General features: G+C 43.4%; 1 protein-coding gene across 1 annotated transcript in view; it reads left to right on the top strand.

The window, feature by feature from the left end:
* LOC307232374 (zinc finger matrin-type protein 4-like) overlaps positions 1 to 26,012 on the top strand; it is a gene marked incomplete at both ends in the record, with an annotated part of 89,399 nt that overhangs the window by 17,167 nt on the left and 46,220 nt on the right. Inside the window, 2 exons of the mRNA XM_080003364.1 lie at positions 5,719 to 5,820; positions 19,966 to 20,055. Of these exons, the coding sequence (XP_079859490.1) occupies positions 5,719 to 5,820; positions 19,966 to 20,055 (192 nt within the window). The remainder of the gene's footprint in view (positions 1 to 5,718; positions 5,821 to 19,965; positions 20,056 to 26,012) is intronic.

Here is a 26,012-nt window from a genome sequence, read left to right as displayed (position 1 = left end):
ATTAGGGGGACATTTAAAGTCCTGCAATTATAGCCGCGTGTCCGACAGTTAAATCCATTATCTTAACAGATTGATCGGCAGGAAGGGCAATTGAAACAAGTTAATCTTGTGGGCATTTTGTCTTTGGTTATTGTTTTCATGCGCTGTGGTACATGCTCACTTGTCTTGTCACAGCTGTTCTGGGTCATGACTCCATTGCTGTGCTGTTAACTGCTGCTGGTGCTAATGAACAAGGGCAGGAATAGTGTGCCAAAGCAGGATGCGTTTAGGCCAAAAAAACAGGAATCGAGGGGTTAAGAAGACAAGCTACTCCGAGCTGCTTTTTTTTTGTTTTAGTTTGTAGACATTTATCTGGAACGTCCTCCAATAAAAGACCTCAATAACTTAATACCTTAGCATGCTATAGCAATACGCACAAAGGCTCTATAACTCTACTATAGCACGATAGCAGTCCATGGAGTTCATGAAAGCCAAACACAAGCATGGGGAAGAAAATGTAGTTTGAAGTTTGTTGACAATGCTATCGCCACAAGCACCGCTGGTTGTTCCACTGCTAGCAACGTTGCTTCTGCTAGCACCGCTTCTTCTTCGTTAGTATTATGTTATTATGTAATTAATGTTCTTACAGTAGATCTGTTACAACAGCCTCTTGGTTGAACAAACAAGCATTAATTGCAGTGTTTCCAAGGCGGCGTCTTTGATCATTTTTTGCATGCAGCAGTGCTTGAAGCGCCAGTACTTCCCTTATTCACATGTTGCTGTGTGTATCGGCCGCTATCAGCAAATCATTATTACCTTCTGAGATTGTAGAGTGAATAAAAGATACTAGGGGATATTGCTGATGTTCACAACATAAATTCATTTAATCAAGGGGACCACTGTTTCAATTATTTGAATAAAGAATTGACTACACAAGCTTTGGTGTGTGGTGCAATGAAGTCGTCAGGTCTGCAATGGAGAACTTCGCTGGGCGCAATGAAATCAAGGGGACTCCACGTCAATGAGAGTAGGCAGGTGGTGGCACTCCATGCTCTCTATGAAAACACACAACAGAGGCAAACATGGATAGAAGAGGGAGTTAGACAGCATGACAATTAGGTTGTATTTTCTGATCGAATATTTGATGGGAGCATAAATTCAGCAAGCACGAGGGGGGACAAACACTGTTACTCGTAATGAATAAGATGTTCACATACCTACAGAAATAGCACCAGTATGTTCTGGGGTTAAACCGAGTTGCCAGGTTCTTTGACTGCTCTTTCATCAGAATCTCTCCTTGCCTTTTCCAGGCAGTGGCTGAAACAGACAGAGAGATGGAGATCGAAAGTAAGACTATATGACTATGAATGTGGTGATGAATTCAGTGAGGTTACCACATTAACTGAGGCTCCAGCAGGTCTTGGCGTCCGATGTGCTTGAATGGTGAGGGCTTTCGCAAGCCATTTCATCTGCAGATCTTCATCCCTCACCAGCCATGAACTAATGTAAGTTTGAGGATTGAACTGCTGTAATGGTGGCCCATTGCATTTCAGAGAAAAAACAGGTTGGACAGTCTCCTTATAGCAAGGGAGTTAAAGGCTCGCTCACATTCACTGGTAGACACAGCACTGGTGTGGAAAGCTTTAAGGCTCCAGAGACTGGGGTCGGAGATGCCCTTAGTTCCTTGTGTTACCAAAATCCCTGGATACTTTCTCTTCTTTTCACTTTTCAGTTCGTCACACAAACAAAGCACCTTTGCATCACCATGCTGTATGTCCAGTTTTCCTCCAGGCCAAGTATCTGGTTGAAGTATCTGGTTCATGTCTGTCATCAGTTGGTTGCCACCTACAGTATATGTGAGGAGCTTTCCTGTGTGCTGGCATGAGAGGAATTTGTTGGAGCCTTGCATCTTGATCTTGCATTTCATATTTTCGGCCATGCTGCGAAAGAACTGCCCTGCATTGATCTTCACGATCTTTTGATAACCATGCAGGGCTACATTCTTAAAATACTTCTCTGTTTGAGCTTCAAGAACAGTTTTTGTGTAGAGGCCAGGTGTTGGAACAATGTATTCAAAGACCAGTGTTGCCAGGTCCACAGTTTTCCTGGGGAATTGGGCTGGTTTTGAAGTGTTGCCATGGGTTTCATTTTTTCTCTGCTGGTTGGTTAGACCTATTTTGCATGCAAATTTTCATGAATTATAGCTATAAATAAAAATGTATATTTTAATTGAGGTTATTTATTTATTCCCAAATACTACCAAACTGACTCCAGATCAGCACGTACATACGGACATGGAACAAGCCCACATAACCAAACACACATGCTCTCAATCTGGCCGGCATCGGTCTGTCTCTCATCATGACACCCAGTAAGTTAGAAAAATACGGAAAGAAATATATGAATGGGAAATGGTAATGGAAACAATGCTTTTCGAATTATTAACATTTCACATTTAATTGAATTTAATCAATATATTTTCAAAAATTATGTGGTGTCAATGGATTGTGGTGAAGAGCAAAAAGTACAAATCAGTGTGGGTACAGATGAGTCAGAGACTAGACTATGTAGATGTATTAACTTCTGTTGGTCAAAAGTACATGCAATTAGCCCCATGTTGCATAGGACTGAACGATTAATTGAATTCAAACCGACATCGCAGTTCAACAGAACGCAAAGCCGTGAAGACTTTGATGAAGAAATTAAAATATAGTGTTTTTTTAATGTTACACAATCTAACCAATAGGGCTGTCCAAGGCCGGCTCTTCCTATAGGTGAGACAGGTGGCCACCTAGCGCGCCATCCCGGTGGGGAGGGGGAGGGGAGCGGGAGACGTGGAGAAGGAGCGATTGGGGCATATTTTAAGCACCTGTCTTCCTCTCTGACAATACCGACGATGAGCGTGCCAGGGACGTGCACAGAACAATGTGTTTTTATTTTACTTTTTCGTCTCCTAATGGATCCAGACAAGTGCGTAATGGGGACACGTTCTCTGTGCCCCCCGCCTTTAGCAATTGTTTTAACCATCAACGCTGCCCCGCGTTGAGACCCGGTGCTCCGGCCCGGGTCAAAGTGCGCTGTGTGCGGCGTGTGCTGCTGGCAGAGCTTGGAACACCTCTCCCAGAATAATGCTTCTGTTTGTTTTTTATTTTTATTTATTTTTTATTTAATGAGCATAAAGCTGTCCCTGAGCACATGGAGCGACGCTCTGTGTATGTGCAACATTTTTATAAAAAATGTAACACTTCTGCTGAAACACTACATATTTTTAGAATGTTAATTCTGATTCGAACAATTCCAAGGCTTGAAGTAAAATCAATGAGTTAAAATTCTACTGCGATTGAAGGTTTTTCAATCAATAGTGAAAGAAACATATGTCATCATATTGATTCATGCATCAATTATTCTCATTTCATCATAACACGTAGGCCTGGCCTACAGGAAAGAGCAGTTTATATATTGACTGTATCCAATGTTGTGTTGGTCATACTATAGAATCATTTATTGCTTGTATTTAGTGAATAATACAGAAGATAAGGAACATAAAATAAAACTGCATACTACCTATGAATCGCAATATTGGTCTAAATAACAAATAAATAAAATAAATTGATTATTTTCCCATTATTTTCCCATTCAGCCCTTATGTTGCATGATAATGATTTTGTGTTGTGGATGTTATTGAGCTTCAGTCTAAGGGTTGTATCTGGTAAGGCAAATAGCCTAGATGTTCGTATTTAGACCCTATATACTGTTATCTAACATATTATTAGTTATCTGGCATTAGTTTTGTTGTAATTAAAAGTACAGTATTGGGTATTGAGCTACTTTTTGGGCTGCTTTTATTGGCCCTTGGGCCGGTTTTGGGCCGGTTTTGATTGACCATAAGACTGGTTTCGCCACACAGACCTGGCAACCCTGTCAAAGACCCGAATCTGTCGAGCCAGCAGCTTGTCTGATTCAGGCAGTGTTGTGCATCTCTTTTGGAGCATCCTTGACAGCTCACTGAGTTCTGTTAGGGCATCATACATAACTCCAAGATTTAAAACAAAACGCACGGAAGTGAGAACATCATGAAGTCACTTGTATTTTCTCTCTCTTTTGAATCCCTGGTAACATCATTGGCAGTACTATAAAAGTGCACCTGAAGCACTCAGTAGCTCTCCTAAACAGCGTTGACAGTTCTCTCACTTGACGCCACCCAGCTGTTAAACAAAACACGTCCTATGACAGTAAGAGGCTGCACGACACTGTGCGCACTGAACCAATTCTCCATGTTTTTTGGGTAAGGCATAATATAAAATGTACAGCTTATCAAAGAAAATGCAAAAATGATTAAAACCACTGACCTCCTTGACAACATCCCCCACTGCCAATTCTAGACGATGATTTAAACAGTGCCACACAAACAGGTCTGGGAATACAGCACACAGCTGTGTAGCAACCTCTGTGCTCTTCTGCCAACCATTACTGATGCTCCATTACATGCAAAGGCCACAAAACACTCACCCAAAAAGTGGTCATCGAAGCCATATTTGTGAAGACATTCCAGCAATGTCTCTGTGATATCATTTGCTGTGGTCCCATCAAACTTAAGCAGCTCAAAAAATATTGTGTCTGGCTCTGCATCGGCAATTTCTGCCCGCAAACAAGCCAACACAGACTTACCACTGATTGTTGTGGATTTGTCTGTTACCGCAGACAACGTTCCTCTGCTTTTGATTATGTCGTTGACCATTTTTTTCAGCATCTCTGTTGGTCGATGATATCACCACACGTCTTGTTTGGGTGCAAAACTCGGCCCATGTTCACTCCATTTAACTGCTGCAAGCGCACATCAATTGGCATATCTGTTAAAGGATGCCCATGCTTACCCATTTTTGTAGATTGTTCGGAACACTCGGCAACTTGCATCGTATTCAGCCCTGTGCACGTCTTCGAGTTTTCTTGGCAATTTCATCGCGTGATTGTCACATTCCACTCTGCTATTTCTGAACAGCAAGCGATGTCATTTTGCTTCATACTTTACACCCAAGCTTTTTGTCTTGATGAGCCAGCTGTTCTGGCAGCAAAAAATACAGCATTTGATCCTTTGACCAACAGTCAACGTCTTAGTTGGCTACAGTAGCGGTGGCGGTAGCCGCAGGTGGTTTTGCTGATACTAACTCAAGCTTCTTCGCTGCTAGCAGTGCTGCTTACGTTAGATTGCTTGGTATGGTTCCTTGCAGAATTGTTATCCATTAAAGACCTCTTCCTTAGACATCCAATCCAGAAGAAAAGGGAGTTTAAATTACTTTTTTTCTGGATTGGAAGTTGTGGTGTACCAAGGGGCGTGGTCAAGCACCGGCTGCAGACAGCATGGCTGCCTTTCCCGCGGCCACCTCCTTGCCTCCCCGCCTTGGATCCGACCAGTCAGTGCCACGCTGGGGCTGATTCGGTGCATTCGGCCCATTCGAGGCAGGGAGTTTTCTTAATGTTTGTCTGTCTTGCAGAGGGGATTGCCGCACGGGCTCGTCAGCTGACCAGGAGCCAGAGTGCGGAACACCATTCCTTCTGTGTCCAAAATTATTATCATTATTATTATTATTTATTATTTATACTTTTGGCCAGTGAGCCTTTTATTCACTATATACTAAAAACTCTTGCAATGTTGTATTGGGCAACCCTGTGACAAGTCCATTTGGCTTTTCCAGTAAACATCTATTTTTGTTTTGCTCCTTTTGTCTCTTTCCTTCGCAGATGAAGTCTACAGATGTGGACCAAGGGCTCTTCACAGACAGCTACTGCAAAGTGTGCAGCGCTCAACTCATCTCGGAATCCCAGAGGGTCGCCCATTATGAGGTAGGGACGACTCTGACCCTGTTGGTTCACTGCGCAACTACCGTCTTGTGGTCATCATGGAGGCTTACAGTTGGTTTTCCCGCATTTTCACCGGTATCCGACCTCCATGTACCTGAAGTTCTGAAATGTCCCAAATTGTTATAACAAAACACACACACATATATCACTTGGAGATACTGCAAAATATTGCAGTGTACTCCTTTAAGTACTTTAAAAACTAAGTGGTTCCGGTTCTAAAGCCAGGCAGAGCTGCATAGGAATAGGATACTTCAACACAGCTAAAATGCTAGCTGTCTCCATGTTGGCCACTGTAGCTATCCCTTCAGAGGTCAACACAGCCTACGCATATTTTCTATTCACTGACACCCCAAATTCTCAATTCAATCTTCATTAATCAGGAACTCTATGAGTTAGTTGAATTGTGAGTGAATTCACAATTTTTGGACACTTTGCTTTGCCTTTTAGTTGTTCACTCTTTATTATGCATTGCTGGCTCTCAAGCTCATTCTATTTTCATACATGTGCTTCCATAGAATGAAGATGAGGCTGCTGGCTTAAATATTTATTTGGACACTCACAAAACCCCAAGCTGGTTGCCCCAAGGACAAAGTGAGTGTAGCAGCAACTTGGGTTTCCGCGTTTCTGTAGTGGGTGCTGGACAGGTGCAATCCAATTCTCTCCATGCAGATGCTGCCCTTCACTCACTGTCCGACCGTGTTAGCTGGCCAGCGCATCTTGACTGTGGGGCCCCATGTGTTGGACACCTCAAATAACAGGACTTGAAAGGACTCCGATGAGGTGATGCCCGCCGTCGCACCTCAAAGCATTTTCCAAGAGATTGCTTGGACCCACATCGATGGTTTCCATAAGCCTTGAAAAGGGCGGTGGTAGTGGATTGTTTTGTGGGAATTTCAGCGAAGGGGAGACAAATAAGTTTGTTAATGGGTTTTCTTGGTTTTCTGGTCCCTTGTTGAGATCAGGTTCCTCAACCAGAAGCTCGTGTTGTAATTTGCTTAACTGTTCTTTGGACTATACGCCGTGTTCATTTTGGTCTCGTACCTAGACGGCACACCTGTTTAAAAAAAAAGAATAATAATAAAAGCAAGCAAAGCTTCCCATGGACAAAGGGAGAATTACTTTGTTCCGCAAGACGTCGCAGAAATCAGGAAGCTGTTGTACCCATCCCAAATCAAATATTCATTTTGTTATTGTCTGACGAATGCCAAATACAGGGCTTGGCCTGTAGCCTCCTGGATATGGGCTTCATCAGGATTAACTTTTTGAACAGTGATGTGCTAATGCATCATGACAGGTTTGGGTCATGACGACAACACACGGGGGGATATGCGCAAACTTTAACTAACATTTGAGATTTGACAAATCATTTCAGAGAACAGTAGTTTAGTTTCTTTTTGAGTCGTTCAGTTTCCACCTTGAGATTTTGCGTGTCCACTAAACAAATAATTGTCCTGTTCATTTGAGCATGCTGTGTCTGCATGTTGATTGATTATTTTCTTAATCGATCAATCTGGTCAATATTTTTTTGGGCTCTTTGACTAATCGATGCAATTAGTTAATGACACAAACAGACATTTTGAAATTACTTAATACAGTATATTTACACTGCAGGCTGCAGTTTGTTTTATGATATTGACAAAAGCTGAACAAATACTTTGGTTACTTAAAGGGGACTTATTATTATTTAAGAAAACGTGGTGAAACACAGCGTTATGATTTGCAGCCCTGATCCCCATAATTTAGGGCTTCAGGAGCATTAGAAACTCCCTCCATCTGAGAGTAACTCCACCCACGGATGGAGAAATAACACAAAGAATAACAAGCTCCACTCGGAAGACCAGCACAAATCTTTTCAAAGAAAGAGGAATTAATTCCAACTGTCCGTGAAGAAACTGCAGACGATGGAAATGTAAATAATTAAAAAATAATTCTGCTGTATTTCTTAAAAATAAAAAAAAAGTATGCCTGTAGGACTTTACGCTGCGGCGCATAATCCCCTGTGCATTTCTCCACACAAAACCAATATAAATAGTATAGACGTATTAATTTTATTTTCCAACATTTACATGAAAAGAAATCCTCCCGTGCGGTGTCCCCCACAAGCTTGCAGAATGGCAACGAAAGTCAGAGCAAACTTTTAAATGAGGCCTTGTAGATCTAATCTGAGTAAAGATGCAACAACTGGATTGCTCATTTCGTGCCTCAAATTTGTTCAGAAACAGATTTTGGTGGACTGATGAGGTGAAATCACTGAAAGTTTATAGAGAAATACAACGGAATCCAGAGTAAAGCTCAAACCCCATTGGCTCACAGAACTAGGGGCCTCAATAAGGTGGCTCCACGCATGAAAAACAGCCCGTTTTGGAACAGGATGGTATATAGGCATGTTAGAATGGCTAGAATGCATAATCTGAAAAAAAACCTTCAAAATTATGTTTTGGGGACCTCAGAGACCCAAATTAACCTGTTTAAAAGGAGCATAATAGGTCCCCTTTAAGTTGAATTAATTTTCTGGTGATAGCTGCATCAGTTATTTCATTAATCAATTAGTAGCGATGATGAGACGTGACATCTAGCTAATATAGTTCTTACATTTCTCAAAGATAATCTTAGATAATCTCAAAGATTAGTATATTCTCTTGAGCAGGCAGAACCACTTTGTGGTCAGAAGTACAAACCTTTGTTTTAAATGCCAGCATAAAAAGTCTGACTGAAACATAACATTGCGATGTCCACAGTTGGGAGAATATTCATTGCCACGAATCAAAGCGTTTAGCGGCACCAGTGACCAGAGATGAAATTATCTTCAATCTCCTTCTCACATAGTCATCTCACATCAAAGCCAACCACCGCTGTGATGTGGAGCAGATCTGAGGACTCTTGTAAGGGACCGGTGGTTCCCTAGGTCATGTTAATCGTTTTAATTTATTCACCGGTTCCGAGTGCACACCCTGCTTTGGGTCATGTTTGGGCTTATAATATACACTTTACAGTTAACCTCATGTCATCCCTATCCCGCAGGTCCCCCCTCTGTAAAATTCACATATAAGTCAAGAAAGTATTGAATGGCTTTAGTTGGAGTTATAGTACCTTACTTCCCAAGTTCTGTTCCATTTCCAGTGGAGGAACTTCAGTAAATTGTCTTTAGCACAACCAACAGATATAGTATAACTAAATCAGATGGCTCAGTGCATGCCTTGGGTAAAAACATGGTTTTTACTTTCTGATCCCGGGATGGTCCATTTCCAATATCATTTTAAAGGGATTCTGTTGCTTTGGTTGGATCCTTGATATGACGGCATTAAACTTTCACATTGTTTTGCCTCTGATAGAATGGGTTTGAGTTTTTGGAACATTCACTTATGCCTTGTACACTACCCACCTTTGCTTTTATCATGCATACTTATTTGAAACATCTACAGTACAATTAATTACATGAGCCAGAATAGGCTCCTTTTCCGCTCCCAGAGAGCCTTCCCTTCTTCTGCAAAATGGTCGCACGCAAGCACAAAGACCTCTTCCTCTTTTTTTTTTTTCTTCGAAGCCCACCTTGTGCAAGATTCAAATTAAAGTATCACCAGCACACAATAGTATTCTTCTCACAATGCTTGAATGGAATTTCGCTTTTTTCTTTGTCTTGGAGGCGATAGCCATATTTCAGCCTACGTGGAGAAGAAAAAACGTGGCATAAGAACATGGCCAACTGTACCCGCTATGCACCTTTGTTCCCCTTCCTTTCCCAAGTAATTGGTTTCCATTATGCGGGACACCCAGCAAATACATTTTCACGTGGGCATGTGAGACCTCACATAATGTGGCTTTGGTTCTGGTTGATTATAAGCATCAACCCCGCAGTACATATGATCCTACATATACAGTACTGCGTTCTCAATTGTATTAGGATATGGTACTCGTAGGTAACTCATAGAGTTCACAAAATGTAAAATACTAACATGTGGATGATCGCTGGAGCACATAAAGGCACCATGTTTTGGAAGATTTTCAGGGTGTGTGCAGCTTCCAACTCTGTGTAGCTTACACTTACCCCAGGCATTGACACAGCATCTGCCATTTTTAGTGCTGTAATCGTTCTTTTTCTCTTTTTATCTGTGCCCCCCTTTGTGTATTCCCCCTTTATTCTTCTTTGCCATCTCTCTTCATCCTCCCCCATTCTCCATTGTGACTGCAAGCCATTTCCTCACCCAGTAGCCCAGAGGTTTTGTTTGTCGCATTCACAGGGTTCCTGTATTCCTGGATGATTGCTGAATATGTAGAGCCCAAAAGTTCTTATATCCAATATCTATCGAAGTCATGAAGAAATACAATCTTCCCTGAAGCATGCCCACTGTGACAGGCCGTGAGTGTCTCGTCCCCGTTTTCCCGGCATAGATTTCTATCACCACCTTCTTCAATCACATTCTTTATTTGTTTTTATTCACTCAGGTGTAGTAGTTCTACCAAGACATAAAACTCCAAGTTTGTTTTCGAAGTAGGTGTAGTTTACATTTACACTGCATTACATTATTCAGCAAAAACTTTTGTCCAAAGTCACTTACAATAAGTACATTTTGTCACAGTATTAAACCTCTGTACAGGTACTCCTCACTTAACGACCGTTTCCATTCCTAGGACCAGGTGGTTAAGCAAATTGGTCGATAAGGGAGGACCCGTGTTATTTCACGGTAAGGGGGCATGACCATTGTGAACGCAAGTGTGAGTACTGACAGACTGCAGGAATGAGACTGAGAACGGTGGTGAGATGAGATGTATACAGTGTATATAGTATATAAAGGGTGATGCGCTCTGAGATGCTTAATGCTGAGACGCCGTGCACGCAGCGCGCACGCCGTGGTATTTTACGCAGCGTGCAATACAGACTGGTCAGGGAGCTGGTCGTAAGTCTGAACAGTCATTAAACAGGTAGGTCTTTAAGTGAGGAGTACCTGTATAACACAGTCACAGCCAGCTAAACATTCTCTACAAATAAGTAGTCCTGGTTGAGTTAGAGAGAATTTAGTTTTTTTTATTATATGAACTTATGTTAGACAGTAAAGGGAAAAGAGATCCTCATTGGGTAGACAGGTCAGATGCAAGTAGGGTTTAGGTGTAGTCTGAAGAAATGGGTCTTCAGTCTGCGCAAAAGATGGGGAGTTTCTCAGCCATTCTGACTGACCAGAGCTTATTCCATTTTGGTGTCAGGGACAACAATAGTCATGACTGGGATGAACGAGCCTCGAGAGCACATAGCAGCGGAGGAGCGAGGCGGCCTGCAAGGGTGGAGGAGTGAATGAGTCTGGGTCTGGAACCTGACCAGTAATTGAGATATGGAGGAACAGTTCGATGTAGGGCCTTGTAGGAGAGTGTCAGTGTCTTAAATTTGTTTGAAGCAGAGAAGACGGAACAGGCATGTAGTCCAGCCAGGCGGGAGTCCAGCCAGAAGAGCACTGCAGTAGTCTAGAAGGGAGATTACAAGCAACCTGAACCGGAATTTGTGTTGCATCTTGTCGAGGTGTGTGAATAGCCTCCATGACAGCAAGGAGAGCAGTCTCGGTGGAGTGGAAAGTCTTGAGATTGAGACTGAGAAATAGAGAGAGTTTATTGGAGACGGCTCGCTTAAGGGTCTTGGATAAAAAGAAGCAACACAGGTCTACAGTGTTGGAAAGCAGCTGGATCTAGGGATGGGTTCTTCAGGAGAGGCTTGACTCTGGCAGACTTCAGGGAAGTAGAAACAGAGCCCGAGGACAGGGAGGAGTTGATGATTGAAATGAGGAACAACAGGATGTCCGGTGAGATGGTTTGGAGGAGAGTGAAGGGGATCGGATCCAGTGAGCTGGATCGTATCTGGTCCGCCAGATCCCCTCCGATACTTCAAAATTCATAAGCAAGTGTTAGGTGCTTTTAGTGACTCAATCCAGTGGTTCCCAAACTCTTGGCAGACTAAGCTCTGGCTTAAGGACCAGGTCACAGGTCATAGTGTTGACCCTAGTTTGAGGACCCCCGACTTAACCTGTGACAGCATGGTCATCCAATCACCCCTGCAATCTACTGCTCCATCTATCCACTGGAGGGGTTTTGTTTGAGTGGGGCTTTTGTCTTGTTTCTCTTTTGTGTGTGCCATCCTGATGACATAGGATCATTGGGTGAACTGAGAAACAACGTTTGTAAATGTCATTGTTGGTGAGTGCTACAATCACTCTGGATGAAACCTTGGAGTCTTTTAGGTAAATTTAATAATCACTTGAATCTTGACATGTACAAAACTGTCAAGGCATCTTGTTAACTAATCGACAACACGTGTAATGATGTGAGGATATTTAGACGATAATCTCCCAGCAGGAACGTGGGAAGATAGGATCCTGGATCAACAAGCTATTCATATTCTTACAACATTGGACCAAATGTTTATTTACTCCAAAAGGAAGCTCCTAGTTGTGAGAAGTGTTTGTTTTGTAATTGGTGAGCTTATCTGCATCTCCCTTACCTGTTCATTTTGACCTTTACCAATATTGATTTTTAAATGAGAGGCACTGTAGCACTGTCAAGCACTGTAGTTCAGAATGAGTCCAGATGCCATGTGGTAAAAGACTCCCTGACATGGTCTTCAAAACTCTATCTGGCCCTTAAACCAAATAGTTTGCCCACCCCTGGTATAGTGTCTAATAAGGTTGCTTATGTAGGATCTGGTGCCTATAGATCACTTAGTCTCAGTACGAGAGTAACATTCGCTCACTGCCCATCCATCATTTAGTGCCTGGTCATGGTATCGGAAGTTAACAGGATTTAAATATTATCCATTTCTACTGCTGACATAAATAAAAAATCCCCAAAAAAAACAATCAAGAGTGCTAAAATGACACCTAATCCTCACTGAAGCTGTAATGGATACTTGAAGAGACTGAACAGTGCTCTGGCAATAAGCACTCAGTTCATTATATTCGTTGCTGAGTAGAGAGAAAAAATTGCCAAGATTAGAGAGTTATTTCGCCCACTCGTGAAGATCACATGTATTAAAATGAATGAGGTCAGCACAGAACCCTGTACTTTTGCACTAAACCAAAAACTCACAAGCAACTGGTTCTAATACTGATCTAATACTACCAAAATCTCCCTGGTAGTTCCTAAGCATGCTGTGGCGTTAAGTCTTTTTTGCTTAATTCATACCGAGGCAGCGGCATTTACGCAGTTTAATTAGAAGCTGGTCTCATTGGACCAACTTAAGGAAGGGTTGTTAATGAAAAAAGTCCTGGAATAGCAATTGTTAGGCAACCCCTTTGGAGTGTCATCGGAGAGGAGAGCGTTATACTAGTCCTTTTTCTCTTCACCAATGATGATTCAACAACTCAGTATGGCTCAAATCATACTGACAGGGAGGCGATTAGCCGATGAGGCATGTCCAATTGAAATAGCATGAGATGCCAGTCCGGCTCCGACTTAGATTTAATTCTTTCTTTCGGCATGACTCAGCGCATAATCTCATGGTTTTGGCAGGATTTTAATTTCAATATATCACGAAACTGAGCACTGACAGTGTTATTTCCCAGCCCACACATAACTCAAGTTTGTAGAGATAGAAATTCAAAAACAAAGCTGGATTTTCTAACATTAAGAATCTTGCCTTTGTGGCATCGCATTGTGGGTATATTGTGCGGTACGCACATTTTTCTGCGTTGATGCTTCCCTGAAATTGGGTGCAATTGAGAAACACAGACGCCTTGATGCACCCCAAATATATTTAGAGAAGAAATTGGACTCATTACCATTTTTCATTTTCTGCTAATCAGGGAGGTTCTGAGGGTTGATTAAAAGGCAGCGATAGATTAATAAAAGGGAAACCAAATCTCTCATGCTTTAATCGTTTTATCCATCAGCCAATCACAATGTAAATAAGCAATACAAAGGGAGTTAACCTTCATGTGAGTACTGAATCCGCTGATAGATTGAACAAAGCCTATCAAAATTTTGGGAATAAGAATGAGGTCATCAAGGCAGAAGATAAAAGGCGTTAAAAAGTCAATGTGAATAAGTCACCCTCTTTCCCAAATGGGGGAAGAATTATGTTTTCATTTGATTGGCGGTTTTGACCTTTTGGCACAGACATCGTGCTGGAAACAAATATTTGTGGAACCTAAGGATTCTACCTAATGATTGCAGTCTGCTCAAACAATTGCGGTCAGGCCATTATGTAATTGTTGTGACAACTGTACTGACAACTGTTCATGAACTGTGTGATGCTACACATGGGGGGCTTGTTGCACAGATTGCTACACACAAACTCAAATATCTTTTACCATGAGTATACTGGTGCCTTAACTCTAAACCAAAATCTATGTAATGCATTGGGCTTTTATTTTGATATACTGTACATATTGTTTTGGGGCAGCCAGGTGAATTTGTGGGTATATGGTCCTGTCTGCATGGAGTTTACTTCTTCCTCCCACAATTGTGTCAGTTTCCGCCAGATGCTGTCCTTTCTCCCAACGTCAAAAGACACGCAGGTTAAGTGCATAGAATAGAATAGAATAGAATAGAATAGAATAAACCTTATTGTCCCGACGGGAAATTTGTCTTGGGCACATGAGGCACATGAAACATTTTAAAACATAAAAGAGACATTTAACTATGCATCGACAACACAACGGCTTAAAAATAAAGTATAGAGTGTACAAAGTACTAAAATGCTTGCATATTTATTGCCTATTACTGTATTGCACTAAAAGTTAGCATTAGAGTTCTGCAGCTTCCACCCACACAAAGCTCATCACCCAGTCTTCAGCAGTTTGATTAACAATGGAACCAAGGAGAATTTATACCTCTTCAACTTACAATTTGGTAACCTGTACCTTCTGTCCGAAGGCATCAGCTTGTACTCCTTGTGAAGAATGTGGTTTGGGTCATGGGTGATTTTAAGGCCGTGCCTCATCACAGTCTCATCAAATATCTCCTGGAGGGAAGATGGGGGCATCATGGCAATTCATTTTCCAGCCCTTTTGTTGCCCTAAATTATTATTTTGTGTAAACACAATGTAACTGGTGTCCCACACAGGGTGGCTCCATGCCTGACACCGTAGCTAAAACCCTATTAAGTACCTGAACAAAGATGCACAACATGCATAATAATATAGGGCTTTTCTGTGGAATTGACGTGTGGCCTAGATTCAGGACAGCGTTCTGTCCAAAGGAGAACTCCCGCCCGTCTTGATTTGCCTTCATGCCAACAACCCCCTGGCTGCTGCCAAGTCGTTTGGCTCACATTTGAAAACCCTATATGCACGCTACTTAATGTAGATGAGTGATAACTGAAGAAAAAGAAAACAACAGTAGTCCAGTTAACAGTTCTTGAGACTTGTTTATGTTGAGAGTTGATAATACTTCATCCCTTAGTTCTCTGCTTGGACATTGTATTTTCTTTATCCAGTTGTTGTATACACAGACAGCATGCATTACTCTCTTCAAATGTTAATTTCTCTTTTGGTATTTTTGTCCAACTTTGCACAGTGATTCACTCCTTTTTTCTAGAGAATGATTTGTCAAAATGTGCCACCTGTCTCTGCACACTACAACTAATATCCAAATTATTTAAAATTTAAGATGTAGTTAAAAGTCGCATTCAGTTTTTAAAATATGACTCCACCGATGTTTGTTGACATTGCTTTTTAACCTCTATTCTTCCAAACTGAAAGTGTTATAAGGCTAAAACAAGTTTGAAAAAGATTTATTGTCAACCTAAAAGAAAGTGTTACTTAGGTCATTTGATTCTGCTATTGCTCAGCTGCTATGTGCACTGTAAGGACATTCACAATTGTAATTGGAAATTAACATTTAGTGGAAATCAGTGTAACATTGATACTATTTTCCAGGTTTTATCAAGGTTTGCCAGAATCTAGTAATTTGCTTCCATACTCTGCTGGAAGCGCCAAAATGCTTGCATGTCTCTGTGAATAAACATCCTGTAATCCCTTCACAAAAGTCTGCTGTTTTTCATCTAAACTGTGGATGACCCATGAGATGAATACCTGCCTTTGGAGCCTGTACCCACAGGTGCTTTTACCTTGATGCTTCTATTTAGAGGAAAAAGTTTTGTTCGAAATGTGAAGAGGTACAACCAGCCCCTACCCCAGCTCAGATAGTGTACGATGGGCAAGCCCTTGTGCTGAGCATCTTTGGAGTTTGCCTGACCATGTCAGGAATCAGTTTTCTTCATTCTATTATACTGTATGCAGTATGTATATATCCCCCCAAAGGCTGACGACCCAGTCCAACCACTGGTGTTGATTTCAATTATCATCACGGAGTAGAGCAGAGACTTGGTGTTACGAAACTATTAAGAGTCTACATCAATAATGCGTGCTGGGACATTCCTGTCTATAAGGTAATTCAGGAAGAGGTCAGTGCTATTTCCAGTGCCTCAACTCATTGAAACGCATGGATTGAAAGGACCAGATTTTCTTCTGGTTACAGTTCAAGGCTATAAATTACTATTGATGACAGTTCAGTTAAGTTAGTAATTATTTAAACAAAAAATATTATTTTCAGGAGCTGTATAATACAAAATCGACAAGGTTTTCACCATGTCCTTTCCCAACACGGTGGGAGCAAGGAGTAGTCTGGGGCAGTGGCAAGAAGTTGGGCTCCAGTGCACCCTTGTCCTGGTCTTAGGGGTGAGACGGTTCTTTCTTGCCGGAGCTCTGAACTGCCCATTGATGTGAGGGTAATGCGATATAGATTTTTCTTCAGAACCAATTATGTCAAGCATGCACTTAGATCCATTCCCGCATAACTCTGAGTCGCAAAGTCGCTCTATTCTAATCAGGTTTATTTACATCCCAAGTGCTTGCAAAATGCTTCCCTCGGGCTCCCTGGCATTCCAACCTGCTCGGCCCACACACCCCAGAGTTTGTGGAGACGTCAAGAGTTAACAGTCTGCCTCTTTAAGTTTACATCAGTGGAATTCATTATTTGTGTTTTTTGAGGCATATGAGAATTTCATATAGACAGGTATGTTGTTAACCAATTGCTGTTGAGCAGGAATTGTGCTGTACTTTTTTATAGTTTTAGTTTTACTGTTTATTCTCTTTAGCTTTGAAATGTATCAGCTCAAAATTGTTTTTAAGAGTTACATTTGTGCATGGCCCTTGACACAGGAAACCAGACTTGGATACTTGGATTTAAGGCTATATTTATAGTTATTTGTAGTAATGTTGGACTCAGATTTTTTTCTAATATACAGTACAGACTATTTTTTTTTTACATTTTCTTTACACACACTGTTAACACAACTGTTCACAATGAGTGGTTAATACCCCCACTTGACTTGTAACTCTTGCTATGTTCAGTTTCAAAAAAAATTGCAAACTAGTGGGTGTGAGAGAAAAATGCATACGATCAACAATTTTGAATGAGGACAAAGGCCGCTACCTCCAGAGGGGGGTTTTAAAACATTTGTCTCTGTCTCCCCAGGAACCCCCCAGAGTCTATGCAAAGAGAAATGTTCTTTGCTCCCTACAATGTCAATTCTAACATGAAAGAATCAGATCACATTTGGCTCTGTTTACCTTTAATGGAGATGAAGAAACTCAACAGGGGAGCCTAAAGTTGCATTGTTGTGCAATCTGCGTCTGCCAGGTCAAGTTTGCAAGTACCTTGAATGAATTTCACTGTCTGAGGGTAGCACCCAAGGAAGCAGTTGGGGGGCGCAGACTTGTAAGGGACCTCTGGCCCAAGCCACACCCTGTTGTTCTTGTATAAAGCCTGCTGTCTTCAGAAATTATATCAGATTGATCCGAGCGCTGCTTTGGAGCAGTACTGAATCTTTCTCTTTATTCTGCAGAATAAATATCTTGAATATTCTCAGTTGTTGTTTTCTTGTAGCAGGCAGAATAACCTCACTAATCTTTGCAGTATAATTTCTTTCACATGGGACAGCACAGAGACAGTGGGTGCAGTATGTTTGTCTGGCTTGGCAGCTTTTGGCAAGTCAGGTTTCAATTCAAACATATTCTTTATTATTCCGCAATACTTTTCCGTCCTGATTTGCCCTTGCACATTGTTCCCACCTGCCCTGCTCTTCTGAATAATGCAGCAGCTCAGGTGGGATGCAGATGGTGCGGCGTGTTAGCAGAAAACTGGGATAGGGACACCAACTCCCACATCAGCCTCTCCACCCGCATGCTTTCATCAAACTTTCAAAAGCAAAAATGTCCACCAAATGTGGGGAGTGCATTGACTATGAAACCATACAAAACTTTACTAAAGGGAAATTGAAATGCCCATCCATTTGAATCTTTCAACCCAAATCCTCCAACATACCCGTCACAGTAGATCACATAGTTGGATCATTGATTATCATCAAGTAATTTGTGTATTCGTACTTTTCAGTGGTAAAACTGCAATCTTATCTCATGGATAAGTCAAAATCAACATTTTCTAATCGATTGATTTCACGCATGTCAATATGTGCTATGATAATGGAACTTATTAGTTAATAGTTAATATGTGCTAAACATGTGAATATCTGTCGTTGTTCCATGTTATACTGTAGAATGAATGAAAAGCTGTGTTTTTGACTGCTGTGTGTACATTTTATACAGATGTCATTATTTAGTATTTACCATCATTTTTTATGTACTAATGTTATTTTGCTGTCATTTCATCGTGTACATAAATAGCCTGCATCAAGTCAGTAATGGAAATAAAAATCAACAGACACATTGATGATGACAAGAATCATTAGTTGCACAGGCCAAAAAAGATTGAAAACCCCTGCACCAGTTGCATTTGCATTTTTGTATTTTTTTTTGTGTGCAGTTATAGCTTATTTTGTTTAGATTGCAGTATTTGGGTTCTCAGTGGACACTTCTCAGGTGGACTTGGAGCATGTTTTGCACCCAAAGTGAAACAGTTCACCTGGCAAATCTTTTTTGTCAATCCTCCTGCTGCAGGGATAGTTTCTCCTTTTACCCCCCCCCCCCCCCCTCCCTAAAATAGCGACTGAGCTCCGGTGTTCCTGCCAAAAAAACAGACAGGCAATACAAATAGATTCCCATCCAGCCTGTTTCTCCACTTCCCCCAAACAGACAGGAATGCGTTCCCCTGTCATGTCCCTGCGAGCAACAACCCAGAGCTGTCCTTCCAGCTGGTGTGCTGATGGGCCGGGGCCACACCTTCATACGGCCTCACCGTCCTCATGCCTCTCCCAGAGCCTTGTAGCAATAAACACCCTCTCATCTCATCTCCTCTCGGTGAGTTGCGGTGGCAGTGCTGTGATTGGACACTCAACACACCCCCCCACCACTCCTTTCGGTCTTAAATCCAGGTATCTTCTCTTTCTGTAGACTTTTGTTAGTGATCAAGACAGAATCTCTTTCAGATGAACTACATGAGAAATTGATTCTCCTCCCACCACTGTGCTTTCCTGGTCTATCTAGGGAGCAGGATGCAGGGCTTGGGTGTGGGATCAATAGGCTTTGTGGTAAGAGGGCTCTCGTGTGCGCTGACCCTCACTCATTATCGGCTGAATCGAGTGCTCGGGTGCCACCATGTGCCCTACTTTTGGACTCCCACCACTACGACCACCGCACCAACCACACACCCTAACTCTTGAGCTTGAGCCAGGGCTGCATAAAGAGCTTGTCTCCTTGAAGCCAACAAGTTTTTATTTGCATCACTGGAATACCTTACACATCTGCTACTGTAGCTATGTTTTCCTTTTCTCCATAGACAATGAATAGCAAATGTAAAGAAACCTATTACCGATTACGTCCAAAACAAACATTACATTCGGAAGCTACTTTGAGGCTAACGCTAAACACCGCAACATCTGATGTCATGAGAGCGACTCCCGGCATGCAATTTTTACAGCCGTGAACGTATCCCCGAATACAATTACGTGGCTTTGAGTGACGCTGTAGATTATCTCTGTACAGTCGAAGGTCAACTCCTTTTTATAGCTCAGTGACTCGCCAACCTTCTCTTCTGTAACTCAGAGATTCTGTCCAGGTCTATGTGACATCCAGGAAATGTGAAATAGATTCAGATCCTGGGAGTCATGTTACCTGACCATGATGAAGAACACCCTGTTTTTACATTTTTATTAACTCATGTCTTTTCCCACCCCCTCTTCATCACCAGAGCCGAAAACACGCCAACAAGGTACGACTGTACTACATGCTACATCCTGTGGATGGAGGCTGTCCAGCCAAGAAGCTCAGGACGGACAATGTGAGTACCCTTATGTTTGTGTGTGTGTGTGTGTGTGTGTGATTACCATCCTATGTGTTGTTGTTCCACCTTCGTTTTAATCTTCAGGCCAGCGTACACTGGGCTTCATGGCTGCCAGTCAGAGCTAAAGTGCTTATTGGCCCTAACAGCCGCGAATAGCCTTTCCTGCTCACCCCTGTGTCCCAGTGATATGCCTTGCACCCGGGACCCATTCTCACAAGTCACTCTTCTAGTTGGATTAACACTGTGACGATGTGGAAAGCATGGTTGGAGGTCTCTCCCCACCCCGCCAACACACACACACACACATACACACACACACACACAAGAATGCTCCCTTCACCCATCATTTACATGGGAAGTGCACAACGGGTTTGACGCAATTACAGTATGTTGCCTGTCGGGCCCCGGGTCAATAAGTATTGGAATGGTGACATGCATCTGCCTGTGTGTGTGTGTGTGTGTGTGTGTGTGTGTGTGTGTGTGTGTGTGTGTGTGTGTGTGTGTGTGTGTGTGTGTGTGTGTGTGTGTGTGTGTGTGTGTGTGTGGTTATTGTCGCTCGTGCCTATGGGAACAGGCGTAACACCAGCATGATCCTACACCAGCATGTTCAGCCAATGTATTTTACAGGCTCTGGTTGGGCGGGCGGGGCGGGACGGGGGGGTCCCACACATACTCTACATGCGTCTGCTTCCTCAACGAGCTGTGATTCTTTTTTATCTCTTTTTATCTATAAGGGACCGATCCTCCCGTCTCCAGGGAGTCGGTGTGGTGTGAAAGGCTGGGAGTGTGAATTGAGATGCGGCGGGGCTGTGGCTGGCGGCGTACCGCAGAACACCGCTGGGATTGTGGGTGGGTGGGGTGTTGGTGGTGGAGGGGATTGGGGGGGATCGAGGTGGTGGGGCTCAGCTGTGATTACTGCCAGTTTGCCAGTTATCAGTCTGGAAATCTCTGCTCTCGCACCAGATAAGGACTCATCAAGGGACATACCCCCCCCCCCCTCCACACACACACACACACACACACACACACACACACACACACACACACACACACACACACACACACACACACACTCCTCCCCCATCTATTTCTCATTTTCTGGCTGCACACCCCCACACCCCCACCTGCACTTTTTCCCTCTCACCCCCTTATCTTTCTGCTGCCTTTCTGTATTTTGCTTTTTTCTGCTGTCTCTATTGCTCTCCCTTTCTCTCCCTCCCTCTCTCTCTCTCTTTTTCTCTCCCTCCCTCCCTCTCTTTCTCTCCCTTCCTCCCTCTTGCTCTCTTTCTCTCCATCCCTCGCTCTCTCTCAGTGTCTCAGAAACCCCTCAGATCTGACATGTCTCTTGGTGGTGGGGGGTAGGTTATAATAACGTCTCTCACAGAGGACCCCAGACAGCATGGTGTGTGGTAGTGGTGGTCCTGGTGGTGATTTCGGCGGCAAATGAGAAAGTAAATGGACCCTCACCTGAGTGTGGAACCATTTTTTTCTTCTGTTTTTCTTTCCTTTTATGCGCCTTATTTATTCCATCTTCCAAGGTGTAAAACAAAAGACATAAATTGCCTCTCTCGCTCTCTCTCTTTCCTGTTTGCTGGTGTTGACATGGAGTTAACTGTGCGAATCCACTCAGAGTGTAGCAGTACACTCACAGGAACGGAGGTACCTGTGAATGTACATGCACACACACACACACACACACACACACACACACACACACACACACACACACACACACACACACACACACACACACACACACACACACACACACACACACACACGCGGCCATTCACCCATTTAGTCGCTTTAAATAAAATATTCCTATATTTATTGATATGATATGGTTTCTTGGTTTTGAAATGCGTTGATTTATGAATGCTAGGACATTTTGATTACAGTATGTCTGATGTTTGGGGAATTTTTTTCTTGGTCATTTGAGTTGGTGGGGATATTTTGTGATGCAAGGGTCTCAAGTCAAGTCAATTTGGTTTATCTAGCCCTTAATCGCAATACAGGCTCAAAGGACTTCCCATTTCACATAGAAATCAACAGCATCCCCTAGTCTAACCCAATCCAGGCAAGGAAAAACTTCCAGAAAACCCCTTGGGGGAAAAATGGTCGAAACTTTGAGAAGGAGCCACAAAAGGAGGAATCCCCCTTCCAGGAAAACCAGGCTGGTGTCACCTGTAGCTCGGGCAGCTCTCAGGCAGTTCCAAGATGTACGTTAACAGCGTTCACTCTATGAATAACCCAAGCTGCCAAAACGCTCCAATGAAATCACATTCACCTCCTTCTCCTCAAACTCGGCTTGATTCACGCATTAAATTAGTCGTTCATTTTGTCACCATTTGTCACATGGTGTGACGCTAACCCTTTGCCCAAAGTTCGGCTGCATCATGTAATGTAGTTGACAAGCAGCCGCTGCATCGCTGGTAACAAGAAGCCATTCGGGGCTCTTTGGCAAGACAAAATGTGCTTGGAGAGGCACGCCCCAGTCCATGTAATTTGTACTCAACTAGTGACATCACTTTGGCAACAGCTAGAACCTGGGATTGGTTCTAGGTCAGTGGGTTGGGAGTTGGTTCTGGAAGGTTTCAAAACAGTTAGGGTGGCCATATTTACAGGTAGTGGGATGAGTGTAAAGCTGTGTGAATGCGTTGTGGGCTAGATCAGACTGCTGCTGTTGCCACACACACACACACACACACACACACACTCACACACACACACACACACACACACACACACATACACACGCACACACACGCACACACAGGCACACACGGAGGCCTTGCAGAACAGAACTGAACCTAAAACTAATCTGTGTCCTCCGTCTGTCTGCTACAAGCTGCTTGGTTTCCCTCTGGGGGAATTTGCCGTCTGCAGCCTCCATACAGGAAGCTCTTTTTTACACTACACAGAGAATAAAGGCGAACTGCCCCAATTCAAATTTTTTTTTTTGTGTTGGGACCACGCAGATGCGATGTGACCAGGCTGTGGCTACAAGGTGGTGGCGTCTAAAAATACTAACAGCCCCGCCCCCACCCCTGAGGGTGCAGTGCCCGACCCGGCACCCTGCGCCCCTGAGTCTGGACCTGGTTGAGCTGATGTCAACTGACATCTGCGTGCACACACTGCTGGTCACGTTGGTCGCTGTGGTAACCTTCCCTTTCTCTCTCTCATGCTTTCTCACCTCCTCTCTCTTTCGCCCTCTGTCTCTCTATCGCTCATGGGGGGAGATTCTTTTTCCCACCGGGAACTGGAATTGGACGGTGTGCGGTGCTGCTCCGTTCAGGGTCTGTTGCTGTTGAGTAATTCGAATGCTGCTTAACCCCATCCACACCAATGTGGTTACAATTTTTCAAAATACAGGTTTAGTATAAGTGTTTACCGTCCTTTCACAAGGTCTCCTTCATTTGACTTGCCCTCCCCCGTCTGTACTGCGTGGGCCACGGGGTAAATGGTTTACTGTCCAAAATGTTCCTGCCAGCTACTTCCCTGTATGTAATAGCTAGGGTGTTAAAGAGAAGATGACAGTAGACATCGCGACTGGTGTTCATTCAAAAGAACAAAAGAGGAAAGACCCCAGCTCAGCGTTGTTCAACATTTGCTCGCTAGACTGATTAGGGCTGTATTCCTCAATATATCATCCCCACTCCCCGTTGTTATATTTTGGTCTCCGCATGCAGCGTGACCCGTCAGGCAGGCTGCGGGCCACCCATTAGCAGAGGCAGCAGAAAGTTCAGTACGTTACAGCTTTGTTGTCGTCGCTCCAAGTCTCCCGCTGTTCCCCATCACCGGCAGAGCCGCAGCAGCCGCTAAAAGGAGGCAGGAAGACAGAAGACGGGAGGTGTCGCCTCTCGCTCTGCGCTCCTCGTTCGGAAAAAAGAAGAGGAGTACGTCTTCGTCCCCATACACAGACACACACACGCAATATGTCGGCGCATGGCAGACATATTCAAGGGGGCACTTAGAGGCCAGCCAACCTGGTCGGTGCGAGTCTGATGGCTACAGAAGGTGGACTTTATTTGTTGGGTGTCGGCGGAGACTCTTGTTTCTTTTTTGGTTGTTTCGATGATGATGTAATATTATCTTTTGTCGTCTGCTTTCGTATAGAGTGGTTGAAACAGAACCATATGACGTAGCTACATGTATGTAGGCGCGGAGAACCTCCAAGAGCAGGTTCCTTAAATATAAATATACATTTAATAATCTAACTGTATCTCTGTCTCAGCAGTCCAGCCTCCACATATAAAATTGAGAATCCTTTGTGAATGACGTTGTGTCTCTGTGTTCTTGCGTGAGCGTCTGGGCGGGTAGTTGGCGGAATCTGTCGCGCAAGTGTCAGTTTGTGAGACTGCCAGCTTCCATTAGATCAACCCCCTTGGCTTCGCCCGCCCTGCTTTCTTCCAGGGGTGGAGTCGATTGTGGCGTGGATAGCACAGGTGTGCAAGCTCTGCTGTGACTGAACTAGAAGTGACAAGAGTCTTATGCTTCGCTGCCTTCACCTCCCTTGAAGCAATGTCCAACAGATGCCACGGTGTCCACGCTAACAAACGCACACACAGATACACACACACACACACACACACACACACACACACACACACTCTGACCAATTATCAAAGAACACACGCACTTCTGACACACATGCTTCCGTGGCACTGCTTTGTAGGCCAAGAGGAACTGGCTACAGTGGTGGCCTCTGGGGGGGAGGGCGGTCTGAAGTTTGAAGTGAGCTCACCTTGCAAAATGTCAGACTTGCATTTTGCATCTCCTCGGCTCGCTGGGGAATCTCTGTTACAGACCATGCCGGTGTTATCTTCATAATTCATAGAACATACTGTTTTCTTCGGTTGACCATTCATGCATCCAGAAATAAGTGGATGCATCAAAAAAAACCCTGTTTTGATTACCTCTAATGGACGAATAGACATACCTTTTTTCAATTTGTATTAATTGAGGGACAGCTCCTCTTTGGCTTCATATTGTGACTTTTGTCCAGGGCCTGTGCCGTAGGCCTGCGGCGACAGCACAAGACATGGTGTCAGCAACACCGGTCAATCACCACACACTTGGTGTTTATTATGCTGGTCGGTTAAATAGGATAACACTTCATTAATCCCCGGAGGTCAATTTTGCGCTAGAGCGGCAAAAAAAACGTGCGATCAAGAAAGAAATAGGGATTCAAATGAGATAAGAAATAAAGGGAGAGAGAGAGAGAGAGAGAGAGAGAGAGAGAGAGAGAGAGAGAGAGAGAGAGAGAGAGAGAGGGACAGAGAGAGAGAGGGAAATAAAGTAGCATTCCATAAGATCAACCAGCAAATGACAAATTGTGCGGCGTGCACATCTATCACTGTCACTACAGCAGAGCATCTGCTCTGGTTGTTTGCAGAGACAGTGCAAGAGTTCTGCTGTTCGACTCTTTTTTGAGACTTCTTGACGAGTCACTCGACGCACACGGTAGAAAGAGTCGTTCGATTTGATTCAGTTGGTTTAATGTACGAGCGAAGGGGGACTTCCAGTGTATAAGAGTGAGGAGAATCCGTAGCTCGGCTTGGTCAACGTCATTCTCACAGGAATTATTTAATTCCGTCAGAATGATTTTTTTTTGTGGAATGCAGTGTTGGAGTGAACCCAGACTCCATTTAAAACATTTGTTTGCTGTGAATGAACCGTTCGCCAGACTGCCATCACTAAGTTCCTTCACCCTGGTCCCTGTATTTTTTCACTACGTAAACGATGAGCACACCGAGATGTGATGTAAAATATGCCCTAAACATCCCCATTGAGCAGGTAAAACCAGTGCTTTTCATACGGGGACAGCGCGTGGGATAGAACTTAGTCAGACCCTGCCCCATAAAGGGTAAATACCAAACAACTCCATCTCCCTCTCCTGGTGCTCCTTTGAGAACCAGACCAAAAAGTTATGTGCACTACCGGCTATAATGTCA

This window comes from Zeus faber (genome assembly GCF_960531495.2).
Source record: "Zeus faber genome assembly, chromosome: 7".
NCBI classification, from domain to species: Eukaryota; Metazoa; Chordata; class Actinopteri; order Zeiformes; family Zeidae; genus Zeus; species Zeus faber.
Note: the sequence above shows the minus strand (reverse complement) of the source record. Positions and strands in the feature narration are given on the sequence as shown.